The 27,203-nt window shown below is 35.8% G+C and overlaps 1 protein-coding gene across 1 annotated transcript; it reads right to left on the bottom strand.

Moving 5' to 3' along the window:
* Positions 1–826: 826 nt before the first annotated feature.
* Positions 827–26,816, bottom strand: OSTN (osteocrin; the record flags this gene model as incomplete). Its single annotated transcript, XM_079922311.1, has 4 exons — positions 827–1,060; positions 4,824–4,920; positions 24,093–24,307; positions 26,718–26,816. The coding sequence occupies 3 exons, from the start codon at positions 26,814–26,816 to the stop codon at positions 4,836–4,838; spliced, it is 399 nt and encodes a 132-aa protein (XP_079778437.1). The 3' UTR covers positions 827–1,060; positions 4,824–4,835.
* Between the last annotated feature and the right edge of the window lie 387 nt (positions 26,817–27,203).

Below are 27,203 nucleotides of genomic sequence, written 5' to 3'. Positions count from 1 at the left end.
ATGCTTTCACAGGCCAATTAAAAATAATTTGAATCTTTTTAAAGAAATCATTCTCATATATTCTTCAATGCTTTATTAAACACAGTATATGAAACAAATTAAATGGATTCTTAGATGAGTGATTAACAACAAAAAGACTGTTTATTGTAATGTGCTAAAATATACTGTGCTACAATTAGGTGAACTTAATTGGCCCCAAGTGCTTTGGTGATTCTTTGACTTCCCCATACTTTCATCTGTTACTTCTGTGTGTAGTTGTTCTCATAATCAGCCAGTGCTACTCTTAATTAACTATAAGTTGTAATTTAGAGAAATGGAAAGTTGTTAGGGGACATGAGATAGCCAAACTTGGCAAATGAGTAATATCCTTCGTTTCCTAGTTCTAAGTCAATGTACTCCGACCTGCAGTGTTTCTCAGTTCATTGGGAGAATAAAGTTTATGGGCTTAATTACTGCTGTTTTGTTCTGCTCAGAGACATTTTTCTCTTGTTTCTGGAACTGGGACTGTGTTTTATTTGGTTGAACCGGATTGACATTTGAATATAAGAGAAGTCTAGTTTCATAATCATTACCCAAGAGCCTCACAGACAAAGGATACGAGAGAAGTAAAACTTCAAGAGAAACTATATAGCATTGTCTTTCCTTGATGAACAACTGGATTGTACCTAAATTTTACTGGATGAACAATGGTGAACAACTGGATTGTACCTAAATTTTACTGAAAGAAATCAGTCTTCAGTTACTATTCTTCAGTAATATATGTAAATGGTAAATGCACATAGAAAGCGTTTCACTGTATTCTGTTTCTTAGAAAAGTAAGGTTTGGGGCCAAGTAACCGTTCATGAGTAACTAAAATATATATTTAAAATATATCCATACATTGAAATTATCTGCACAATTTAATTGAAGTTACAACAATACTGTGATGTGATGAACTGAAGTTAAAGCTCTGGAAAGGATTACAGAAGGTTCCTTAGAAGTTTAATCATTGTGGAGTGTGAAGAACTTCACTGCAGCATCTTCCGTATTTCTGTGACATTTCACCCAAGGAAGTTGTGTCTGCAAAAATGAAAGTTGAAAATGTTAAACTAATCTGAACTCTGTAGGTAAGGGGAAACTCATCAACTTCAGTGGAGAAGAGCTAAAACTCTAATTACATGAGGTTTCATTATAGCTTTTACTTATGCACCATATTTTTATTGCAGAGACAATAATGCAAAATGATAATTTCAGATCAAAATTTATTGAAAAAGGATATTTTTAATGTAACAGCTAGGCGCTTATGCTGAAACCACACTTCCATTCTTCCAGTACCTCTATTTATTTTGAGTTTTCAGTCTTGGTTCAAAGGATGTTGCCATGACAAGTGAAAGATAAAGAAAATCTGATTACTACTTCTATTGTTATATTAACATGTTGATAATTATCGTACATCTTGCTCTTTTTAAAGGGTCCAACCATATACTGGTATTTAAACACAATATTTCTGTTATTTGCGAGTTACGTTAATTTATCTGAATGATAGTGTCAATATTGTTCTAAAATAAAAATTGTCAGTATAATACAGCAACATTTGCCTCAAATTATTAAAAGTCTTAAGGCACGTGGCAGCCGGGGTAGCACAGTTAATGGTCATATTTCTATCACATTTCATCAAGTGGGCACTCTGATTTCAACGGCAGCAACCTAGAACTTGCTAATTACATCTAGAGAAGTTATGAAACTTTACCACTCTTAATTCAAGTTGCTTAGAACTGAAGCCTATTAAAAACTCAAAACTTGGGTCCAAAACATTAATGATTTGAGGAGGACATTGTGTAAAAATCAGATTATCTTCCTTTCCAAAATGCCTATCAGGGAAGAGATTAGCATTTGTTCTGGAAACTAAGTAACACACAGCAGCTGTATCTAGACTTGATTTCAAACCAAGAAAAACTTCCATGATTACTATCAGTTTCATTTTTAGTGTGAAGACTTATATTGAAACCCAGAAGGTGAAAACCCACAAATAAAATCGCTCCAAATGAGTGTATGTCAACTCCCACAGAAGTGAAACAAAGATTTTCATAAAGTCTGAGATACTGTTTCTGTTTCCTTAAGAAATGGTTAATCAGTGAAGTGGGCAATAACAATTTAGCACACAGGCCTTATGGGTCATGAAGAGAATGTTGGCTTAGAAGTCCAGAGACTGGGTCCTGGATCTTTCTTTGTCCAAAAGTCTGTAAAATTTTGGGCAAATCAATTTCCTCTCAAAGCCCGTGTTCTCATTCGTTAAAAAAAAAAAAAAAAAAAAAAAAAAAAGATTTAGGTTAAATGAGACTTTATGTTCTTTTAACCTAAATGTTCAGAATATGTTCAAAAGATTTAGCTGCATGATTATGTGAACACTATTTAATGACTCAAGTTATCTATTAAATGATTCACATATTACATCTGTTTAATTCAAGGGAATATTGTGACAATAAGAAATAACATAGCAAAAATAATTTTGAAAAGTTGAATGGAAATCAGAAATATATTTTGATGGCCTTTATTATTCATAAATATAAAACATGAAATTTCACATGAGGGAGTCAAAAAATGTCTGAGAAATCTTGGTGATAGTAGCAGGAAGTAAGGAATAGAAACGATGGTTGAGCAGGTGAACACACAATGATTGAAAAATGGAAGAGAAAATATGTGATGGTAAGTTCTTTGCTAAACATATTTTTTTGTGATATTACTCTCTTGAGGTTATAATAATAAGGACAGTGATTGTCATGATACTCTGTAAAGTCTGTTAAGTGAAGGACATAATATACTAATTTGGATTTCACTCAACAGTGATGCAGAAAACATTATGTTAATTCAACAGCCTTTTTGTAGTTTAGTAGCTCTCTGGAGTTTTCATGGTCTAAAACTTCATATAAAAATTTATAGAAAAAATGAGCTTCTTGTATGATTTTTTTTATCATAACCTGTTTTGGTTGAATTCCGAAATACTAAAATGGGTGATAATGAAGGGTTGCAAAGGTGATAGGATACATGTGGAAACCAATTGAACTTAATTATTTTAACCTCAGTGTCATAACGTTCTCAATACTTCAAGAAACTACAGGATTGTGGCCCTAATTTCAAGGAGTTACTTGATTTTTGATAGCAGTTAGTTCCTACTCAAATATAATGTGGTGATTGTTAACAGCCCCAAGAGTGACCATACTTGGTATATCTCTAGATATAAATACAGTTCAGTCTGAGTTTTGAAGATGGTGCTGCTGAAAAAGGCAGTGATGTTGGCTGTATTCAGTAAGTCCTCCCGTATTTACGGACATTCAGTAACTTCTTAACTGCATTGATCAACGACTCCACAGAGAAAAATATTTATTTTAATTAAGTCATTCTGAGAATGAGAAAGTAGAGGTAAAACATTGACTTTTCATTGTGGTTGAGAGTATTTGATGAGGAGAAAAAAATGACATGACAAATTAAAAGAGGATCAAGGCTAATGTGATGCTTTTGGGGCATCACTGGTCTGAGGATTCTTGAGAAAAGCAGAAAGCAGAGTCCTCTCTCTGTAGCCTGAAATTGTCAAAGCAGTTCTGGGTTGTCTTATCTATTTGCGAGGAAGAATGCACCCTCTGTAAGCCCTACTGGGAGAAAATACATTGCCTAGATTTTATATGCAACAAATATTCAGTGTTTAAAACATATAATATGTGTGATTAAATATATTGTTTAAAATATAAGCTTACAATTTAAGCTTTCTGGAATTGAATTATACTTGTATCAATTACTAGCTATGTAGCATTGTGGGTTAATTAATATATCTAAGCTTTCCACTTATTTGTATAATAATTATTGAGTGCTTAACACATGTCAGGCACAATTCTAAGTGCTTAATGTATATCAATTCATTTATCCTCAGGACAATGCAATGTGGTAGAAATTATTTTTGTCCTCATTTTATGAAAGAGGTTTTTAGACTTTAAGCAAGTTGCCACAGCTAACAGATAGATGACCTGGGATTTGACCCAAAAAGCCTGACCTCTCTACCTAGCACTTTTACCCCTTATACTGTACTGCTTCTCAAGATGTTGGGATAGTAACAGTACTTACTTTATGGAACATGATGAGTAAATTAAACAATGCATGTATAGCACTAGTATAGGACTCTGCACAGAGTTAATTTTCAGAACAGTAATATAAGCTGTTATCACTTGCACGTATTGTGTGTCCGATACATTCTGGGACTAGTACAAGAATCTAATTTAATGTCTACAATACCCTTATGTTATTATCTAAATGTACAACCTGTAGAGAAATAAGGTATCTTGATAGAAATGAGATAATGAATGACAGAACCAGGATTTGGATTATATGTCCTGATTCCTTGGCTAATACCCTTTCTGGGACACCATTCTCTCTCCTGTGTTCATGATGATAATTCTGGTAATGTAGTTATTAGCAACAAAATTGTGTGTGTCACTAGAATGTGTCTTCTTCATAGTAGAGGGATTGCTACACATTTATCTATATTTATGAAAGTGACTTATTGTTTATTAGAATTTTAATATTTGCATATTAATATTCAATAATTACATAGAAGTCTGTGAGAATGACTAAATCTTTTATTTTAGGGTGAAGTAGGTCTAGGAATGTTTTTTTTAATGTCATTTAAATTATTTAGCATCTATATACTAATCAAGTACAGAAATGTTTGAAAAAGTAAATTTATAAGCTAAGGAATCAAAAGGGGGATTTACAAACCAAGATGGATCAGTTAGCCCATTGTGAAATGTTAATCAAAGCCTGCAGGTATTATGTTTCTTCAAATTGTACTCACGATTGGAATCAATTAGCCTCTGGAATTTGAAAGCCGGTTTCTACCAATCCGATCCATGGGGATACCAAATCGCCTTTTTGGATGATCTACTACTTTCCTGAAACAAGCGAAAAAGAACATTTTTAAGCTAAAGTCCAAGTTATCAATCATTAGTTTTGCTCTTTTATTTCATGCAAATCTGGGGGCTTTCTTCTGGAGTTGGAATAACTGTGATAGTTCTCATTCATCAGCACCCACTATGCATTAGACACCATCTCTTATCTATTCATCTGTTGAAGTAGGTTTGACTACCTCCATTTTACATCTGAGGATACTTAGGCTTAGAGAAATTAAATAACTTATCCAAAATCAAATAGCCCAGATGAAACAATCTGCTGAGTGTTTAGTTTGGGTAAATCCCTTTCCCGTCTTCAGATCTGAGTGTATTCCTCTGTTAATTGAGGAAGATTGCACTAGGTCAGCAGTTTTCCCCAACCTCTCCCTTAGAATGGTTCTCCTGGGGAAGGAGGGAGAGGAAAGGATGCTGATGCCAAGACTGAATGTGGGGTAAGTGTGCGTCTCAGGTCTTCACTCAGATTTTACCTAGAGAAGCTTTGTATGAGATGGTCTATGTTTGTTATATGTACTCAAATATTGTTTGGGAAAAAAATACTTCATTATTAAAATAAAGTTAAAAAAATCCTACAGGAGGCCTTACAGTTTGTATGTTCTATAAATTATCTCTTTAAAAAGAAACATTTTAATTTGATTTGTTATTGCCATCACTTGGTACTACCAAGTCAAAATCCTAACAGAAGAGGTCCAAGAGCTGTGAATGCATAATATACACTGGCCTTGGAATTAAAAGACGTTTTCAGTCTTCTTAATGAAGATAGAAATAGGGAGAAGCTAAGAAGGCTATGTAAATAAGTGACTTATCTCACAGCTGAAGGGAGTTGACTTACAGGTTTGTTAGGCTTTTTATTGGCATAAGATGCACACAGAAAAGAGGATAAGTATTTTATAAGTGAACAATATGAGACATATACAGATTATAAGCACAATAAGTACCCAGATCAAGAAATAGAACATTACCGGTAGTCAAATAGTTTTGGAATAGGAAAGAGTCTTAAAATTAATTCTCGCACCAAATGTAAGAATTTCTGCTTCAATTTTTGACCAGCAATGATAAATCTCATCACTTGAAAATCTCAGTGATGAACTAATTACCTCACAAGACAACTTTGTCAATATTCAACAGCTTAAAGAGTTAAAAAAGGTTTGCTTCAGAACATTTCCAATAGCTTCTTTTGTTCTTTCTAGTTACTTGCATTATATTGTCAGTATTATACTAAATAATTTAAACACCAAAAATAAATAAAAACTACAAAAAAGTCTATGTTTTTTTCCTATTATCATTTACTATGTACCTACTCTGTATGATTCCTTTTGTGGCTGTCTTGGGATCAATAAGTCAGAAGTAGTCTTTGCTTTCAAAAACCTATAATTAAGTACAGTCAGATTGACATGGATTTTTTTTTTATAAGTGACATTTCTTTTATTATATACTATAACTGTTTCTCATTTGTCCTTCTTTATAACACATTTTTAAGGAAGTATTATGACAACCCAACAAGGTACAATGTTAACTGGACTGGGGCTCTTATCACAGTGTTAAACTTGTTTGAATAACTCTCTCTCCTGTGTAAATTTTTATTATTTTTAATAACTCAGTACAGAACCACTGGTTTCAGAAGTGGTTTTGCAGAGTTTTCCACCTTTGCCATCCTGCGAAATTTTGGATATCAGTGATGAGCAGACTCTTCCCAGGCTGATTGAAGCACGAGAGAAACGACATTACCTTTGCTTAAGATTGTACTGTCGTTTGAAGGAATTCCCTGGCAGTCCGTGGTTAGGACTCTGCGCTCTCACTGCCGAGGGCCCGGGTTCGATCCCTTGTCCAGGAACTAAGATCCCACAACCTCTTATGCTGGATGAGGATTAAATGAATCCTTGCAGAGTGTGGCTCAGGGCTAGGTCACAGTAGGTGCTCAAATGTCTCTGCTACCATAACGCTGCAGGTTTCTCATTTTCTCCTATATTCACTTAGTATTTTATCTGAGAAACTGCGCTAAGCACTGGGACCTCCAGGTTAAAACCTATTTCCTGCTCTTCAGCATGTCACTGCCTGCTTAAACAGTGTCACACGGGCTACAGCAGATGGGAGTGATGCCTATTTATCTAGGTAACTTTTTTCTAAAAATATTTTTACTGTTCACAAGCCCTGAGTTTTTACCCAAACCAAGGGAACAGGCATCTGCAAACGCCTAGCAACTTTTCGAACCCACAAACGAGCCAGTTACATAACAAGGATTTAATATTATACGAATAGTAGAGGACAAATTTCTCTCATTTTTCTTGATGCCAAGTTTTTGCCTTAACTACCAGGTCTTATCAATGTTCCTCATGTCATTATTAGGTAAATAATTCATTTAAAAAGCTCTGAAAAGTATAGAGAACAATGGAAACATGAGGGACTTTTATTACTGTATCTTACACATAAAAAAATTTATAAATATTGTTTAATTCTAATTAAAACAATTAATTTGAAGATAGTTAATATTTATTTAATGTGTTCAATATGCCAGGTACTGTGCTTAGTGCTGTGTATACAAGGATGTTAAAAATAGGAAGTGAACCTCATGGGGAGCTTACCCTCCAATGATATTGGTAGGAATAGACACATGTTATTATTATTCTTTTTTTTTTTTTAAATCTAATTCAGCCTTCTTTTCTGCTGATTCACATCTATCTTCCTTCTCGGGTTGGCCCTTCGTTTTGCTAGTCAATATAGATAGCATTGTATGTATGATCTTACAGGACTGTCTTTTAGACAACAGTATGACCAATACGGGAAAATCTGGAAAAAAAAAACAAACTTAGTGGGCTTCCTTGATGGCGCAGTGGTTGAGAGTCCGCCTGCCGATGCAGGGGACACGGGTTCATGCCCCGGTCCAGGAAGATCCCACATGCCGCGGAGCGGCTGGGCCCGTGAGCCATGGCCGCTGAGCCTGCGCGTCGGGAGCCTGAGCTCCGCAACGGGAAAGGCCACAACAGTGAGAGGCCCGCATACTGCAAAAAACCAAAACCAAAAACAAACAAAAAAAATACTTAGTGCTTATTCTTCACCTATCCATACCTCTGCCTCCGTTCTTCAAGTTTCTGAAAATCACACCCTCCTAAGTGGTGCCTATTGTTTTCACTTCTGGATTTCATGATAATAAACTGACTACATATTTTTCAACTTGACATTCAATTGGGAAACATATTGGGCTATAAAATTAGCATAGAGTGAATGGTCAAGAGTCATAGGAAACTTTGCATATCAGTTGTGCTTTAAGTCTTCTGATGTAATTATAAATAATGACTGTTGGGAAAAAAAGAAAAATGTCTTCATGATATTTTAAAATAATTTTTATTCACATAAGTAGATTTACAGACTCCTCACTTAAGCAGTTATTTTCCTTGTGGTCAAAATAATGGTCACTCCTCCTCTGCCACCATAAAGGATGTCCTTGTCATAATCTATAGAATCTGTAAATCATTTACCTTACATAGCAAAAGGGACTGTGCAGATGGGATTAATAAAAACCTTGAGATGAGAAGATTATCCTAGATTATCTGGGTGGGCTCAGTGTAGTCAGAGGAGTCCTAAAAGTGGAAGATGACTGAAGAAAAGTGGGTCAGAGAGCTGCAATCAGAGAAGGACCTAACCCACCATTGCTAGTCTGGAAGATGGAGGAGAAAGTCACAAATCAAGCAACGCTGTGGCCTCTAGACATTCTTAAAAGAAAATGAGGACCTACATCCTACAATCAAAAGGAACCGAATTTTGCCAACATCTAAAATGAGCAGGAAATGAATTCTTCCCTAGAGCCTCCAAGGAGCACAGCCTGCTAATCTCTTGACTTCCTCTGTATCCTGCTGATAGACTAGGTGAAAGGGAAATCCCACAGCAGCTTACAGAAGGAATTTTAGGAGCCACCCACTAGCTAGCCATCAATCATATCAAAGTTGTCTGCAACAGGGGCCCCCAACCCCCAGGCCATGGACCGGTATCCGTCCATTCGGGACTTGCTAGGAACTGGGCCGCATGGCAGGAGGTGAGTGGAGGGCCAGCTAGCGAAGCCTCATCTGCCGCTCTCCATCGCTTGCATTACTGCCTGAACCATCTCCACTGTGGGACAATTGTCTTCCATGAAACTGGTCCCTGGTGCCAAAAATGTTGGGGACCGCTGGTCTAGAATGGTATTTGGTGACTGGTGAGGATATCCTGGACTTCTGACCTATACAATTGTAAGATAATATAATTTGTGTTGGTTTAAGTCCAGGAGTTTGTGGTAATTTATTACCATAGAAATTAAAAAAAAAAAAACTGAATACATTTGTCTGTATGATTTAGGGCTGATGTCTGAGTATAAATGGTTAATACATAAAAACATTAAACTGTTGTGATTTTTATTCCTTGAGCCCTTAAATTCCTTCATGGACCACTCCCCGTTATAACTCCAGGGAAGGGGTAAGGTAGAAGCCATCCCGGGATGGAGGAAAATGCTCAGGGAAAGTCCCAGACAAGCAGAAGAAGTGAGAAACCAGCCCCTTCCAGGTGTTCAAAGGACTGATAAAAAGAGGAAGAAAATGGCACCTGGGGAAATAGTAGTGCCTCACATGTGAACTGACCTCCCAAAGCTTCTGCAGAATGGATAGTGTCACAAAAAATAATCCTTTTACTTTCTTAAAGAGAAGTATGATGGTTTCATGCATCATTATAAATTAGAACAGAACATTTATTGGTCCATACTACCAATGTATATTTTCAAAAGTCAAGGTAAAATAAATGAAAATAACATTTTTTTCTTTCTTTACTATGGTTAATCTACTTTTCCTGGTCAAGTAAACTAGAGGGAGTTGTGGCATGGTAAAAAGCAAAAATAAACTCTTTTTCTCCTTCCTTCTTCCCTACTCTTTCCTTCCCTTCTTTCACCCAGATTTGATCCAAAAAGTATTAGCAACCAGGGGATGTTGACTTGGATTCTATTTATTACTTCTACTTACCGAAAAACAACAATACCTTAATAAGTTAAATAATTTCTACACAGTTTCTATCTATTCAGAAGTGAAATGGTAAACTAGTATTTCTCTTACATTTTTGCTGATATGAAATATATATATAACCATACTGCAATCTACAACACATACACTGACAGTAATACACAGTGTATAAAACATAAATGTTAACATAGAAAAATATTTTTAAGACCAAAAGGGAAAACAGTACTTTTTGACTATCTAGTCCCTCTTGTGACAAAATAACAGTATGACATGGCTTATATTATATATCCATTTAAAACAATCCACCTTTTCCATTCTAAAATATTCTGAAAGTAGTTTAAGGATACAGAATAACTATTAAAATAATATAAGAAGGATGGATTATTTTAAATATAATTTTAAACTTCAGACTAAAATCCAGACTTCCTGAGCCAAATAGGATTTTCTTTAAAATTTATATTCTTTGGGCTTCCCTGGTGGTGCAGTGGTTGAGAGTCCGCCTGCCGATGCAGGGGACACGGGTTCATGCCCTGGTCCGGGAAGATCCCACATGTCGCGGAGCGGCTGGGCCCGTGAGCCATGGCCGCTGAGCTGCGCGTCCGGAGCCTGTGCTCCGCAATGGGAGAGGCCACAACAGTGAGTGGCCCGCGTACCACAAAAAAAAAAAATGGTAATTTGATAATTCAATTTCTAAAGATGTTCACCATTCTAAAATAACTGTTATAAAACTTATATTTAAACTTTTTATTTAGAATCACTTCGTACATACCAAAGAGTCTATAAATTCACCTATGTTCAGTTTAAAAAAATAAAATAAACATCCCTATTGGTAGCACAAAGTTAAGAAATAAAATATTACCAGTACTTTAGAAGTCCTCAGTTTTCTTCCTCCCAAGTTGAATCCCTCCCATGACTTTGTCCCAGAGGTAATCTGTAGGATGAATTTTGATCTAATATCTCCCTTCATTTTCTTTATAATCTATATGTTTTGTTCAAAAGTCTCTTGGTTAGTTTAGATGGCTCTAGAATTTTATTTGAAAGAAATGTGCGAATACTTCTTGACTTCTTTCAGCAAATATTGTGTTTTGAGATTTGTCCATGTTGTCATGTGTAGATGTAGTTCTTTTATGTTCAGTGTTGTATGGTATTTCATTGTATGAATAATGAATAATGAATATACAACAGCTTATTAATACATTTTACCATGGATGGGAATTTGAGGTATTTCTTTTTCTTTATTGTTATGTGCTGTTCAGCTAGAAATTTTCTTACACATGTTTGCAATGCACATTTAAGGATTTCTCTACAGTATATTTTTAGAAGTAGAATTGCTAGTTATGCCTATACTTAATTTTATTACATAGTTCCAGACTGTTTTCCAAAGTTGTTGTACCAATTTACACACCCAAGAGCAGTGTATGACAGTTCCTATTGTTTCAAATCTATGCCAACCCTCCCACTGTGGACTTTTAATTTTGCCAATCTAGTGCATTTGTTGTTGTATCTCATTGTGTTCTTAGTTTGCTTTCCGTGAATACTAATGAAGTTGCTCACCTTTCCCTTTGCTTATTGGCCACTTGGATTTCTTCTTTTGGAAGTACCTAAGTCTGCTGCCTGTTTCTCTATTGGTTTGTTTTTCTTTTCAATATTGATTTGTAGGAGAATTTCTTATACTCTGAATATTAGACCTTGTCAGTTATGAGCAAATATCCTTTCCCATTTGTAGTTAATCTTCTTTATTGTGTCTTTTATGAAAATCTTTAATTTTGTTTTGAAATTTATCAATAGTTTTACGTTTTGTTCATTAAATCACCTCTAATGTTACAAAAATATTATCCTATGTTGTCCTAAAACCTCTTGCAGTTTTGCTTTTCACATTTATATTTTTAAACCTTTTAAAATTATTTGTTATTTATGGAGTGACATAGGGGTCATATTTCTCCTTTTTTTTCTATATTCACACCTAAGTATTCATAAATTTTAGATTCACCTTGTCAAGTTTCATGGGAAATCCTTTTGCAGTTTTACCTGGAATTGTATTGAATCTAAGGTATAAATCAAGTTGGAGAAAATTGAAATCTTCATAATATTAAATCTTACTATCCAAGATCAGTTATTTAGTTTATCTTTAATGCCTTTTTGTATATTTTTATAATGTTCTCCATAAAGACCTTCAATAATTTATTGGATTTGTTGTTGCTTATCATTTAAGAATACATGTTGTAGGATTTTTTAATAGGAGTCCCTTATTTGGTTAAAAAAGGTCCCTTCTGTTATTAGTCCACTGGTGATTTAGATCATGAATAGATGTTTAATTTTATTGAATGCTATTTCTGCATCTTTTGAGATGATATGGTTTTACTTCTTCAATTTATTAGTTCTATTATTTGACTTTCTAAAGCAAATCAACATTGTACTGTATTTTTGTGATAAACCCAACATGATATTGGTGTATTATCTTTTTGATATATTTTTGGAATTGTTTTGTTGATCTTTTTGTTAGGAATTCGTATCTATAATTATTAATGAAGTTGTCCTGTAATTTTCTTTTCTTGTTCTCTCCACACATGGTTTTGGTGTCCAGATAATGCTATTCTCATGAAATGAGTTGAGAACTGTAGCTTCTTTTTTAGTTAACCTTTTGTTACTTATTTAATTATGTCATGGTCTGAGAATATGTTCTGTATGATAACCAAGCCTTTAAAAATTTTAAGGCTTATTTTGTGAACAGATACTTCATTAATTTTTTTTTTTTTTTTTTTGCGGTACGCGGCCTCTCACTGCTGTGGCCTCTCCCGTTGCGGCCTCTCGCGTTGCGGAGCACAGGCTCCGGACCCGCAGGCTCAGCGGCCGTGGCTCACGGGCCTAGCCGCTCTGCGGCATGTGGGATCTTCCCAGACCGGGGCACGAACCCGTGTCACCTGCATCGGCAGGCGGACCCTCAACCACTGCGTCACCAGGGAAGCCCCTTCGTTAATTTTAATAGTCGTTTCATGTGAACTTAAACATTTTTTCCCCCAATTGTAGGATACACAACAATTTTTATTGATCCAGCTTACTGTTTTGGAATCAGAGTGTGGAGGGTGTTCCCTAAAAACAATAGTCTGATTTGCTGTTACATCTTAAAGGGACAATAAAATGCTTGGCCCCTTTCAAGAAGGGCATGCAGCTCTACCAACATTGAGTAACAGCAAAAAGGGAAAGTATAGTAATGGCTAACAGAGAATGTTCATTTAAATAGTTCAGTAATTTAGATGAGTAAAACACAGAATTAAATAAATATACTTTAAAGCTTAGGTGAGTATAGTAGCCAGGCTCCAAGATAAACCCCAAAAATTCTACTATAATGCAGTCTGCTTCCACATTGAACAGGGCTGACCTCTGTAACCAATAGCATATTGTGGAAATGACTTCTAAAGCTAAGTAATGAAAAATATTGCAGCTTCTGCCTTGCTTTGTTGGATCACCCCCTCTAGGGGAAGTCAGTTGCCATTTCCTAAGTTCATCTCACAGCCCTATAGAGAGGTTTACATGGCAATGAACTAAGGCCTTCTGCCAACAGCTAGTGAGGGACTGAGACTTCCTGTCATCAGCCTTACGAGTGGGCCGTTTTGGAAATGGATATCCCCAGGCCCCATGTAGCCTTCAGATGACTGCAGCCCTGGCCAACTTCTTCACTGTAACCTTGGGAGAGACCCTGAACCAGAATCACCCAGGTAAATTTTCCTAGATTTTTGATGCACAGAAACTGAGTGAGAACATAAATGTTTATTATTGTCTTAAGCTGCTACGTTTTGGGTAACTTGTTTGCATAGCAATAGAGATCTAATATGGTAAGATTCAAAGTGCTTTGGGATTCCACAAGAGAAGAGATCACAGCCAAGTTTGGAGGTTCCAGGAAGAACTTATGGGGCATATGAAAACAATAAAACAAATGGTGACCCCTGAGTCCTGCAATGTTGGTTACCACAATTTAAAATTACAGAATTAATAACTGACTATAGGAAGTTAGATATAAATATATGAGCTTGGAAAAACTAATGTATGAGACAGAGTAAAATGAAGGAGACTCAGCAAGGCCCTGTAAATAATGAAAAGAGAAATCATTGAAGTCCACAGTCATGTTTAAATTTAAAAGAGACAATTAGGCTTTCAAATTCAAATTCCAGAATGTTCTGATGAAGGACCACATTAAGTCTGAGTGATGATGTAGTTTTTAGGGGCCAGAACATAATACTTTTTTTCCTGAGTCCACCTTCAGAAACAATACAGAAATAAGATACGAAAGATCAATGTGGAGAAATCAAAATGTCATTTTGATCAAGCTGAATGTAGAATAAGACTTTAATTTGCATTTAAATGACTTTCTTACATCTCCTCTGAGGATTAGACAGATTTACACAGTCATAATTATCAAATGAAAACAGAAAGAAAAGGGATGAGCTGAACATGCTCAACTACTCCTCGCAAACTGACCTATCAAGTACGTGATTACTTCTCCTTTGAGAGGGAGTGCATAAAGTGGTGGGGCTTGGGGCCAGTCTTTCCTTAACTGGAGTTTCTCTACGTGGAAACACGAGGCTGAGAAATATGACTAAGTAAATGGGATATGTTTAGAATGATGAAAGAAACTGCTACTTCATTAGCACACAGTTGACTTATGACTTTTGGAGTTCTGTCTCAAAAGTGGTAATTCAATGTTAAATAGATTCTATTAAACTTATGATGATGGTGCTGACTAGGCATAATATCAGCTTCTGAAGTATTATCCCAAGGAAAGGGCCATATGAACAAGCATTCAGAAACAAACCAGGAACACTGGAATCAAAACATGAGATTTAAAGGGTTCACTGTAAAGTAACCCAGGCATGCTTGATTTGGAAACTACTGTAGAGCCGTAGGATTGAGCAGAAAGGATTTTCATTTGCTTGGCTCATGAGCCTCTTTGAGGGTCTGATGACACTCAAAACTTCTATCCAGCAAATGAATTTACACAAAAATGTCTTCTAGAATTTTCTTTTTGGGGGAGTAGGTAATGTACATTTCAAAGCCCATATATGGAATCAAGTATTATCCCTTTTAGGAGAAAGTTTTAAACCTTCATATATGAGTTAGAGTAGAGAGAAAAGGTAAAGGAACTTTACCATGGAGTTGAGCTGGGGTATAAGAGGCAAGCAGTAAAGAACAATTATTGGGAAAAATGACCCAAGGTCAATGCTCAAGGGCATTTCCTATAGTACAGACAGGCTTTTAAATATGAGGAAGGAAACATGGAAATAGAGCACCACATTCTGAATCCTTTCTCTGTGTTCTTCACTATGAAATGGAGCCCATTTTGAACTACCTCCTTTGGGTATTAACAATTAAGTGCTGGAAAAAAGTAGCAAAAATCATGAGATACCTAGGTTGGCCTCAGCCTGCAACCTTGCTTCACAATGAAGTAGAAAGGTGAAATGTTAGGATTTTCACCTTTAATCTCTGGCATGGTCATCAAGAAGTGCAATCATATCTGACAAATTGAAGTTGGAATTGCTATTCTCAACTTTAGTCTGAACCTTATGTCTGGCTTTGGATAGACACACATATACCGTTGGTACGGTTTTTCAAAATGATTTATTTAATGCATGCATTCTAAGTGAATCTCACTTTTCCTGGCCTTGGACAAGTGCCTTATTCACATATAACTTTAATTTCTTTATCATAAGCAGCTTATTTCAGTGGAAAGTCATTGAACTTGGAGTTCAACAACTTGATGTTCTAGCTACATTATGCCAAGGAAATCATTTTATATCTGTGAAAATATACTAATAAAATGGGACTAATATCTTCTTAGGGTGTTAGGAATAAAAAAAAAACCCCAGTGTATCAGAATGTTAAAATGGGATTCTTTCTATCTCAGTTTTGGCTGTGGCCTAGAAAAGTTGAAGAGGAAAAAAAAAAAAAAAGTGGTATTTTCTCTTGCATTCCAAAGTAAGGTGCTAGAGTTATGCACTATTTGTAAAGGAGGTTGTTACAAACTAATTTTCTCAACCTTCATCCAAGAAAAAGATTGATACCGAATAGGTAAAGAAGGAGAATTTCTCTGGAGCAAGTTTTTGGAGAACAGTAACATTTCCCTCTTCTTTCACATAGAGAAAGGGCTTCAAGAAAATCTTGACATATACCCATTGAAGCAGGGTAGACCTCACAGAACAGACTATGAAATCTAAAGGACAGGATGCTGTAAGAATTGGCTCGATGCCAGAGTGAAGAAATGGTTATATAAGCAACAGCTTTACTTTCAGTGACCAGAGTCAAGGATGTGGGTTTTCTGTGGAACAGATGTAGAGCGGGCGTGTGGGTAGAGTTGGCCTAGGCTAATGATAAAAGGAAACTTCCCTGAAGGGCTTTTGGCCAGGGGTTATGGGTGAGGCACCAGGATGCTGCTGGTGGTGTCAAATGAAGAAACTGAGCGGGTAGGATAAAGGTGAGGAGTAAAACTGACCTGCTGAAAGAGAAGCGCTGCTGGAGGCAAGATATTTATGTCAATGTTCCCTACTGGGGTTATGCAGTGACCCCATAAAACGGCCCATGGTGAGGAATCATCTTTGAGCATTTACTGAGGCCAGAGAGCACAAAAGTCAAGTCATGATAGCATCAGTCAAGTAAGACTTTTCTTTACTTCTCTGCACCCACATCCCCAGTACTGGAGGAGACATAAAGCAGCCCAGTGTGGTAGAGGAAGGGGTGAGGACAAACTGACCACACACCTCTTCCCAGTGCAGCTTTCCAGCTTGAAAAGGAGAAACATTATTAATATTCATAGTTTGGGCTAAAACATATTATTTTTATTATTTTAATTACTGAAATATGATTGTTTTTCTAATAAAAGCGATGGGACGAATTTTTATTATTTCAGTGTGACCTGTAGAGTCATAGTACCTGCCTGTGTTTTTATGCAAGAGATAGGAAACAACTCCTACTGAATGGGTTTGAATGCATGTGGGTGAGGGATAAAGTTGCTTTTCTAATTATGTTCTATGGAGTTTTCTCTTTCAATTAAGTGGTTATAATAACAATGTTAGAGAGCAAAGTGTTTATTGACCTGAATCTATAGAATGTATATAACTGTGCTGGGTGTCTTCCATCTGTTCTTCAGGTACACTCTCTGACTTTTCTCACCCTACTTTCAGTCCAGGAAACTAACCTCTCTGGATCCCGGAAAAGTGCCTGTGCTCCCTGGCTTTGGTTTGGGACAGGCCTAATGGGCAGCCTTGGCAGGAGAGAGTGGAAGGAGAGAGGAAGTGAAGTCAGGATAATTTTCCCCTCGCTGCCTCCTTGCAAGATCATTTCCTCCTAACTGAAGGTCACGGCTTCTCCCAAGGCATCTGACTCTTCAGACCAGGGTCCTGGGCTGTTGTGCCATCCATTATGATTTGCTTCTACCCAGCCTTTTGTAAATAGTCTTCCTGTGTCTAAATCCTTCTCAAATTTTCCTATTTCAAATGTTTCCTGTTTCCTGCAGGAACCCCGACTGACACAATGATACTACTTGCTTTGCTGACCTCAAAATATTAATGGGAGAATTAAAACAATAATAGTTGTGAAAATGATTATCCTAATTAAATTCAGATATAAAGTATTATTATTTTTGTTAATATTTTGGAAGGCATTTTTAGGGTTGTGTGAAGAAGTGAGAGAAACCACCCTTTAGAAAAATTCCAATACCTTCTAATATTAAAGTGTCATTCAAATAGTAGATACGATTTTGCTAGGGATATGGTCATAGCTGCTTCCTTTTATTTTTCATAAGCTGAATGACCATTAACTTCAGGCTTTAAACAAGTGAACCGAATGAAGGAATATTTTGAACTTCAAAGTATAGTTGAGATAACCCTGCCCTGAGAATTAAAGTAACTTGCACATCCAACTGAAAATGAAGCTAGTGTCATATTCAGGTGAAAAAAATGTTAAATATGATATAAAATAGGAAACAACAGATGGTTCTTTGCTTCATTTTATGATGATCTGACATGGACTTTGCCCTGGTATTTTTTATGTTTGTTTGTTTTCTTTTTTCTTTCTCCTTAGCTGTTCATTCATTCTTCACATTTCCATCTCTTATGGACCTTTTCAAAAGCAGAGTTTAAAATTTTTCTTTTCTGAATATCTTATAGTCATAGAAAATAAAATAATGCATTTCATATGCGTGAGACAGAGTTTTAAAATCCGGAGTCATGTAATTCAAGGATCCATAAACATGGATGGGAAATGTTACACCTTTAGTCTCATTATCCTCTAATTGAAATATAGCATTTGTTTCACTTACGAATGTAGAGAACAAATCACAAGGGTGTTAGTAGTAAGTAAACCCTTGTCACAGTAGAAATCACAGATACATTTGGATCACATTTTTGTCATTACAGATACTTTGAAATTGTTTTTATGTTCAGCACTACTTGAATTTATTGTTATTTAGACATGTCTTTTAGATCTTATTTTATGCATTAATAAAGAAGCATATATGTTGTCATATTACAAATTCATTTTAAGTATTATGATAATTCTGTTTCTATATATTAGTAACCTTTGAACTCATGACATTTGTCCATTTAAAAACAATATTCTGAGAAGGGGTCCACAGTGGCCCACGACACAGAAAGAGCTTATGAATTCCTAGATTTAGTTATGGGTGAAATCTTTGGGCTACAGTATGGAAAATGGATCTCAGACCTATAACCTTCTCTCGGTGAGTATGAGAAAATAGAAAATGCACGCCCTGAGAAGGAGAAAAATTGATGGCATATACATGAACATCACAAGTGTTTGTAAGCAACAAAGAAATTGTTTTGTATACGTTCATGCATAGTAAGGTAACAAGATAATCCTGGCCTTGTGAATAATTCAAAAGCAAGTAAAGAAGTAGTAAAGCTATCTGGACTAAAGGACCAAAGGTCTTATCTCATATAATGTAATCAAAGAACAGCAAATAACATTATGTACAGCTCTCCCAAGCAAAATTACTATAATTTTTAGAAATCTTTTAATAAAATAGTTGCAAAACTCTAAACTGTATATTCTTGCTACTAAATGTAGGAAAACATTCATTTTAGTCCTGTGACTTTATCATATACATTTAAATGATTCTCAAATATCTTTGCAACAGATGATAGAAAAATTTAACATTTAATGTTTTTTGAGTTAGCATTATACTTCGAAAGAAATCTAAAATTATTTTTCAATTAAAACTCAAGAATGTGTATAGAAATATATTATGCAATATCTATTACTTATCTCCCATTGTTTTCCAAATCTCTAATAGACAAATTTAATGTTTGCTTTAAAACCAAGAACAGGAATTCCTGAATAAAAAATGAATCCTGAAGGAAAATCTCACAAGAAGTGTCCTTGGAATCTAATTCGAAGGGGTAAAACATCCACTATCAAAAATAAAAGTATAAAAGACATAAATTATATGTAAAAAAGAAAACTATTAATTTGTATATGTCATTCTAAATAAATGCTAAATAAAACAATCCGGATATAGGAGGTCACCTTTGTTGTTAAGCCATAGAGTACAAAGGAGCAGAGTCTCTGTATTCTAACTATAGTCAGGAAACAAAATATAGAGTCTTGATTAGGGGAAATCCTCAATTTTTCAAGCTCATGCGTAAACTTCTGTGCAAATGCATTAGCTGTCCTTAACACTTCCAACCTTCTGGAAGTAGCTGGAGGTGAAGGGAAAGGTAGAGAAAAAGGCAAAAGAAAATTGACCAGTTTTGACCTCTGAAGATCATTAATTACTAATATCTTTTCTTTATACAACACTCAATGGGACCATCACAATCTGGTTCCAGAGACACTGACTAAGATTATAGAGGTTTTGTACTGCACAGTCCGGAGGGTAACAATATGAATGATTGCTGAATACAGCATCCCTGTTTGGTCCTAACTCTCCTTCTCAATTTTATTTTTAACCCTGCTTCTTAGGTTGTAGGTTGATACTGAACCTACACCATGCTATTTAGTCACCCCAAGAACATGTCCTGAATATTCATGCTTTTAAGCCATCTCTTACCTGACTTCCTTTTAACAGAATAATTTTTCTTAATCCAATTAACCTTTCAAAAATAGTAGTAGTTATTTGGGTCAAAATTTGCTGTTATTACAGAATTCAGCAAATCATCTTTTTTCACCATTTTTGGAAAATTATTGAAAAAATACCCATAATTTCTTTAAATAGTGATTCTCTTCTACTTATCACCATTAAACTCTAATTAGATTAAATTGTATGTTATAATTTCTCTTTGTGTTCTGCATACCTTTGTGATATATTCTGAGTCATTTTCTTAGCGTTATCATTTGGTGAATGTATTTACTCTTCTGCCAGGTCTAATCTCTTGTTTATCTTATTGTTTCATTTCATTTCTTTAATTTGTTATGAAACATTTCAAACACAGGTGAAAATAGAATAGTATAATAGACTCCCATGTATGCATCATTCTAAGTCAACAATTACTGATTATGGTAGGACTTGTTTCATTTATTCCATTCCCACTCCTGTATTACTTTGAAGCAAATCCCAGACAAATACTTACAACTAAATATTTAAATAACAATAAATCTAATTTTTAATGTAACCACAGTACCATTTTCATATTTAAAAGAGACAGTAGGACTTCCCTGGTGGCGCAGTGGTTAAGAATCCACCTGCCAATGCAGGGGACACGGGTTCGAGCCCTGGTGGGGGAAGATCTCACATGCCGCGGAGCAACTAAGCCCGTGCGCCACAACTACTGAGCCTGCGCTCTAGAGCCTGAAAGCCACAACTACTGAGCCCACGTGCTGCAACCACTGAAGTGCACGTGCCTAGGGCCCAAGCTCCGCAACAAGAGAAGCCACCGCAATGAGAAGCCCGAGTATCGCAACGAGAGCAGCCCCCGCTCGCCGCAACTAGAGAAAGCCGCGCGCAGCAACAAACACCCAACACAGCCAAAAAAAGTAAAATAAAATAAAAAAGAGACAATAATTACTTAAAATCATTAAGTAGCCACAGTGCACATTCACAATTGTCTCTTACACATGTTAATTTTTAAACAGACAATTGCTTGAATTAGAACCCCCCAAAATTGTGAGTAGTTAATAAGTCCCTTAAATCTACTTTGATCTTTTGGATCCCTTCCCTCCTCCACCTCTTGTTTTTCTTCAAATCTTTGTAAATTATTTATTGAAGAAACTAGGTTATTTATTCTGCTGTTTTCTACAGTCTGAATTGCTGTTTGCTTCCCTATAATGTTTCTGAAGTCATTTCTTTGTCTTCTATATTTCCTGGAAATTGGCAGGTAGAACTAGAGGCAAGAATTTTTTTTTTTTTTCCAATTCTGTTACATAGGTAGTGTTGAGTTCTTCCACCAGGGAGCATATAATGACTCACTGTTTTTCCTTTTGTGATGCTAGCAGAAACTGACAATCACTGCCTAGAGCCATCATTTCATTAGGTTTTGCAAAATAGAGACATTCTAATACTACCACTCCTTCTTCATTTATTAGCTGGGATAATTCTATAAAGGAGAATTTCTACATCTACTAATTCTATTGTTTCTTCATTGCTTTAGCTGTACAATTTCTATAAAGAGAAAATTCCACGTTTTCCTTCTTCTCCATGTCTGCAAGCAGCTATTTGTTGTAATATCCTTTTATGCTCAGTTAATAGCCGTGAAGCAATCAAAAACTCATTCTAAATTTCATATGCTCCCCCTACTGTCCCTGAATTGCTTGATACTTTGCTGTTTCTATATTGTCAGACTGCATAACTATAACACATGGCACTCGTTTTTTTTTGTAACCATCATCACACTTTAAGTCTAAAGTTATGTTCACACCAATTCTTATGATGTTACCTCTCCAGTCATTTTGATTGTTTGAAGAATTTCATCCAGTAGCTTCCTCGAGAAGTACTCATGAGAAGAATATTCCCTAATTTTTTACACACTTATAATAGTTTATTTTTAGCCTTTATATGTGAAAATCTGTTCAAATGAATATGTGCTTGCCAATTTCCTTTTCTTACAAGCCAAGCTATGTTAGATAGATTATATCTCCTAATATAGTATCTCTTTATGACACTTCCTAAAGAAATTGTTATGATGGAATCTCAATGTAGATTATATATATTTATAAGATTTATGTAATAAATATTTGGTGTATATGCTATGTATGCTATCATAAATTCATATATAAATATTTACATAAATGTTTACATGTTGACTTTCAAATTATTTTGTAGACTGTACGGCAAGATCCAGGAATCTAAGAAATACTATTTATTAGAAGGCACAATATTTTCTCCACTTAACCTTTGGCTTTCTATAACCTTCTTTAAAAATTGCCTCTCTTCTTGCTTTGTGTTATAATTTGTTATAAATATTTCTATGTTTCTTACTGGTATGTGATCTCTTTGAGGGACAAAGACTGTATTTTCCTTCTTTTTTCCACCGTAGCCCAACACAGTGCCTAGAACATAAGTGGAACTAACTTACATTTGTTTAATTAGAATACGATCTGAATTTCAAAACACATGTGTGGTATTTTTTTCAAGTACATGTTGGATAAATTATAGTCCCAAAGTGATGATTTTATTTACTTGTGTAACTCTGAGAATCTTTCAGAAGTCTAGCAAATTGCATCCTGTATTGATGAGAATCATTGAGCAAAAGCAAAGTCACGGACCAGGAACAAATGTGATGTGTCCTAGAACTCCAAGTAACCAAGTGAAACTGGACTAAAGGATGTGGAAATGAGTGCAGGAAGAAAAGAGGTGCCAGATTATGAAAATTTTCATAGATTTCCTTAAGGAATTTGTTTTTATCTTGTAAGCAATGGGAACTTTTCATGGAAAGATTTTTTTGCGGTACGCGGGCCTCTCACTGCTGGTGGCTTCTTCCGTTGTGGAGCACAGGCTCTGGACGCGCAGGCTCGGCGGCCATGGCTCACGGGCCCAGCGCTCCGCGGCATGTGGGATCTTCCCGGAACCCGTGTCCCCTGCATCAGCAGGCGGACTCTCAACCACTGCACCACCAGGGAAGCCCTCAGGAAAAGATTTTTGTGTTAGATGATCCCCCTGGTAGCAGAGTAAAGGATGCATTCACCAATAAAGGGGTGAGGATGGTGGTGGAAGTGGAGATGGGGAAAGACTGGAGATGGGGAAAGACTGGAGAAAGAAAACATGTCAAAAAGATGATTTAGGCCAGAATTAGGAAAGCCTTAACGTAAAAGGATATTCTGGAGATATTAAACATATAAAACAAGTAGGATTTAGAGAATTTAGTGAATAATGGAACGTTTCATTTAAGCAAATGGAATCGTGGTGAGCAAAAGGGATCCTAGTAAATTCCCCAAATTCCAGACTTTGGGGAATTGGGTGATCTTTTGTGTCACTGCTGCTGTGAAATGTACTGCATGAGGAACAGATACTGAGGGGGTAGAAAATGAATTAAGTTTGGAATGACTGCTTTAAAGTACTGACACTTATTCAATGATTAAAGAGAGATTTAATTATTCTAATTCTGTTATAATAGTTAACAGTTTACAAAGTACTCATTTGATTTTTATAGAGGTAAGTAATTATCCCCATTTTCCAGATAAATAAGCTGAAGATCACAGAGAATAAGATTCTTATACAAGTCACATGGCTAGAAATGCTTAGAAATTTGATTTAAACATATGTGTCCTGACTCCAGGTCCTGAGAGCTCTTCACTGCCTTCTTGGTATAGGAAAGGGGACTTATTCACATCATTTGGAATGCTGTGTAACAAGGGTAAAAATAAAATGGTATTGTGGTTACCTTTATTAACTAGAAAATGCAACTGACCAGAACATTTATCTCATAGGACACACGTTTCCCCTTGCTTCCCAAATGCTGTTATGTCTTGTAAGAACTACTTTATATTTACATGCAACAGAATCTTCTTCAGAAAACATTTTGACAAAAATATTTGTGCATACCGTAGCAGTTATTTTGCTCCCTAAATGTTATTTCTAAAATGATGCCATTAAACTCAGAAATTAGCTAGGACACTTTTAAATCTGTTTACCTACAAGGTTTTCATTGTATTTTTTTAACGTGGACTTCTCTGTTTCTGAACCCAGAGTGGAAGAATTAGAAAATGACAATGTTCCTTCTCTAAGAGTTCACTTACCTCTGTTTACCTTTATGATCTACAGAGCCAGCTGAGAGTCTGTCCAGGGGAGAACCAAAACCAGAGAAGCTTCTTTTCTTCTTTGTTTCAACGACATCATTCTCCAGAGACACAAGTTCATCAAGAAGTAAGAGTTTTGCTGCCAGATCTGTGGCTGATTTCTCTTCCTTGACTGTGGGTGGTGACTGAACATCTAAGACTCTAGAATCAAAGGCCTATAGGGCAGGAAAGGTGATTCCATTCATTGACGAGAAGAAAATACATACAATCATCTGCATTTGGCTTTTGCTATTTTTAGCTGACATGTCTGTCATGAACCTTGATTTCTCATGAGTTATGATCCAGAGAGAAAGACTTTTGGGGACAAAAACACATAGAGATGAGGTTTATCCAAAAGGAATGAAAGGGAAACTAAACACACACACACACATACACATACACAGAAAGAAAAAGAAAGGGTAAACTCCTCTAAAGGAGGCCTGCCTCTAAAATTTAGTATAACTGATTATTCTTTCAGATTCTTTCCCAGTAACAACTGCATCCTTCCTTATTACTCCAAAAGCACTTTATCTATACTTCTTTCATCACTGCCATCATTACATTTTCCCTTGTATTAGATTAGCTACAATATATTTGTATTGCCTATTAGATTGTGAGTAACTTGAGGGCAAAGACTATGTCTAATTAGTCTTTTATCTGCTCTATTCAATGCCTATCTCAGTATTTTGCTCATAGTTAGTACTCAGTAAATTTCTGCTGAATATTTATTGAATGAATTCCGAAAAAATCTAAACCTCATGTTATTTTCTTTTCACCACTCATTCATTCCTTACTGATTCAAACCACTAAACATCCACTGTGCAAGTCCTGCGTTAGACCCAAGAGATACAAAAATGAGTAAAATCCAGTCTGTGCCCTGAAGGAGCTTACCATCTCCACCCATGTGATTTACTAACACATATTAATGAGTGTCTACGATGAGTCAGAGCTATCCCAAGGACTTTATTGTCCCATGTCAGATTTCTTGTTTATTTGTTTGTTTACACATATTGCCACTTGGCATGTCATCCAAACCATAGAAGTGTAAGCTTCCGGTTTGTGAAGTCTGTCTTCCTTTCTCAGGCGCAGTCACAGCATTTCAGAAAATGCTCCTGCTAGCAATCTGGAGTCATTTTGTTGTAAAGGGGATGCTACTTCTTTCCCAAGAGCCTGAGACTATTCCCCTGTGGGAAGAAGGGTTAATAACTACAGGGGTCTCTTCCCTTTCCTCCTTTAGTCACATTCTTGCCAGACTCTTGGTCTGGGAAAGACTCTTTTTCTTCACTTCCTGTCTTTATTTTTGAGTTACTGCTCTTATTCTCTTTCTATTCCCTTCATTTTTTTCTCAATAAAATGAAACAGTAGTACTTTCCAAGCCTTTTCATCATTGACTCACACAATTCTCTTTTGCAATACTTAGAGTCTACCTCAAAGCTCTGAGACCTAAAGTCATTGAGCTCCTTCTTTCCTAAACCAGTGAAATCTGCTCTAAGTCTGGCCAGTTCTTTCTGGAAAACCCCTCTTGCCCTGCGCTTTCTGATTCCCCTGAGGAGAGATTTATATCAGGTCCTCTTCACTGCTTAGTGCACACTCTCAATCAGCATATAATTTATTTATCTCCTCTCTCTCTCTCTCTTTTTTCTATTCTGTCCTGAATACTGCCATGAAGTTAATTATCCCCAAACACTACTTTCATCATATAAAAACATTAAAAATCTCTATAGCTCTTTGTAACTCATAGTTCAAAGTCCACAACTTTAAAGAAAACCTCAACTTCTGTTACTTCCCTACATAAGCCTGGCAGCATAGAAACTAAAGAGGGCAAGGATGTTATAATCATGAGAAAGAAACTCTTAAGATCAGGAGGCAAACCTCCAAAGGGCAAATTTAGGAGATCTTTTATTATCTCTCAGAGCTTCTTCCAAAAACTATGTGTTCATTCTTTCGACTGATGTATATACAAAGTAGATTTTTGTTTCTTTTTAAAGATATTCTTAATCATCAGGAAAAATTCACAAAACTTGTATAAAACTTGTCCTTCAGTAAAACACATTTCAGATTCTCACTTTATGTTATTTAAGAAGCACAAAGAATGTATGTTTCTATTAAGATCAAATGAGCCAAATTAACTTTTCTCTGTGTGGCGATGTCCTCACATTTCTTTTCCTTTATAGTTTAGTCTTGGCAGCAAGAAAACATCTGTAGAGTGATAAAATTTTGGCCCAACTACTCAAATCTTGACATGTAAATGACTTCAAATTTCACATAAAATCACTTTATCTTCATGTAATTGATTCAATTATAAATATGGCTGAAATTATAATGAATTTTCTCCTATAGTTTTTGGTCTATGGAATACAAATCTTTGTTGTTACTTACAGCTTTTTTTTTTTTTTTTTTAACATTTAGATACCTGGTTTTCTCTGAATCCACGGTGAGGACAAGGTATAGAAAGAAATGCCTATTTACTTGATTTTTGTGTTATCAAACCTTCTCCCTACTTGTCAGCAACACCTGCTTCTGACATTAGTAAAAATGGCTTATGTTCATAAAAGAAGTATGGTCCCTTAAGCTAGTTTCCATTACCTCTGCTGTGACATCCACTGAGAGCACTTTTCCTGAGCTCCAGACCACCAACGTCGCAGCCAGGATAAAATGTGCACTTGCCAATCTCCAGTCCAGCATCTAAGGATCATACACATCATGGTTAACATTGATTAGTCTGGCAAGATAGAAAACAAAAATGTCTATAAAGTTTGTTATAGGCAGGTAATAAAACCAAATTATTCAGCTTCTATATGTTGGAGTGCACCTCTGCAAAACTTACATAATACTTAATAGAAGCTGTAGATCTCCCAGAATGAATTCTATCAAGGCTTCATTTCCATGGAAACCTAGACTGGGGTTGTAGAGGTATAATCATAATTTAATTCTAAGCCAAGTCTGAAAAATCTAGTTTGTGTAACTTTATTCTTTGACTCTCTAATCCACAGACTACAACCTCATGTACCTAAGGGGAAATATATTAAATTGACTAGGTATGAGAGACTAAGGCCTGGTGGGATTTGTGGT

This window comes from Stenella coeruleoalba (genome assembly GCF_951394435.1).
Source record: "Stenella coeruleoalba genome assembly, chromosome: 5".
Taxonomy (NCBI): domain Eukaryota; kingdom Metazoa; phylum Chordata; class Mammalia; order Artiodactyla; family Delphinidae; genus Stenella; species Stenella coeruleoalba.
Note: the sequence above shows the minus strand (reverse complement) of the source record. Positions and strands in the feature narration are given on the sequence as shown.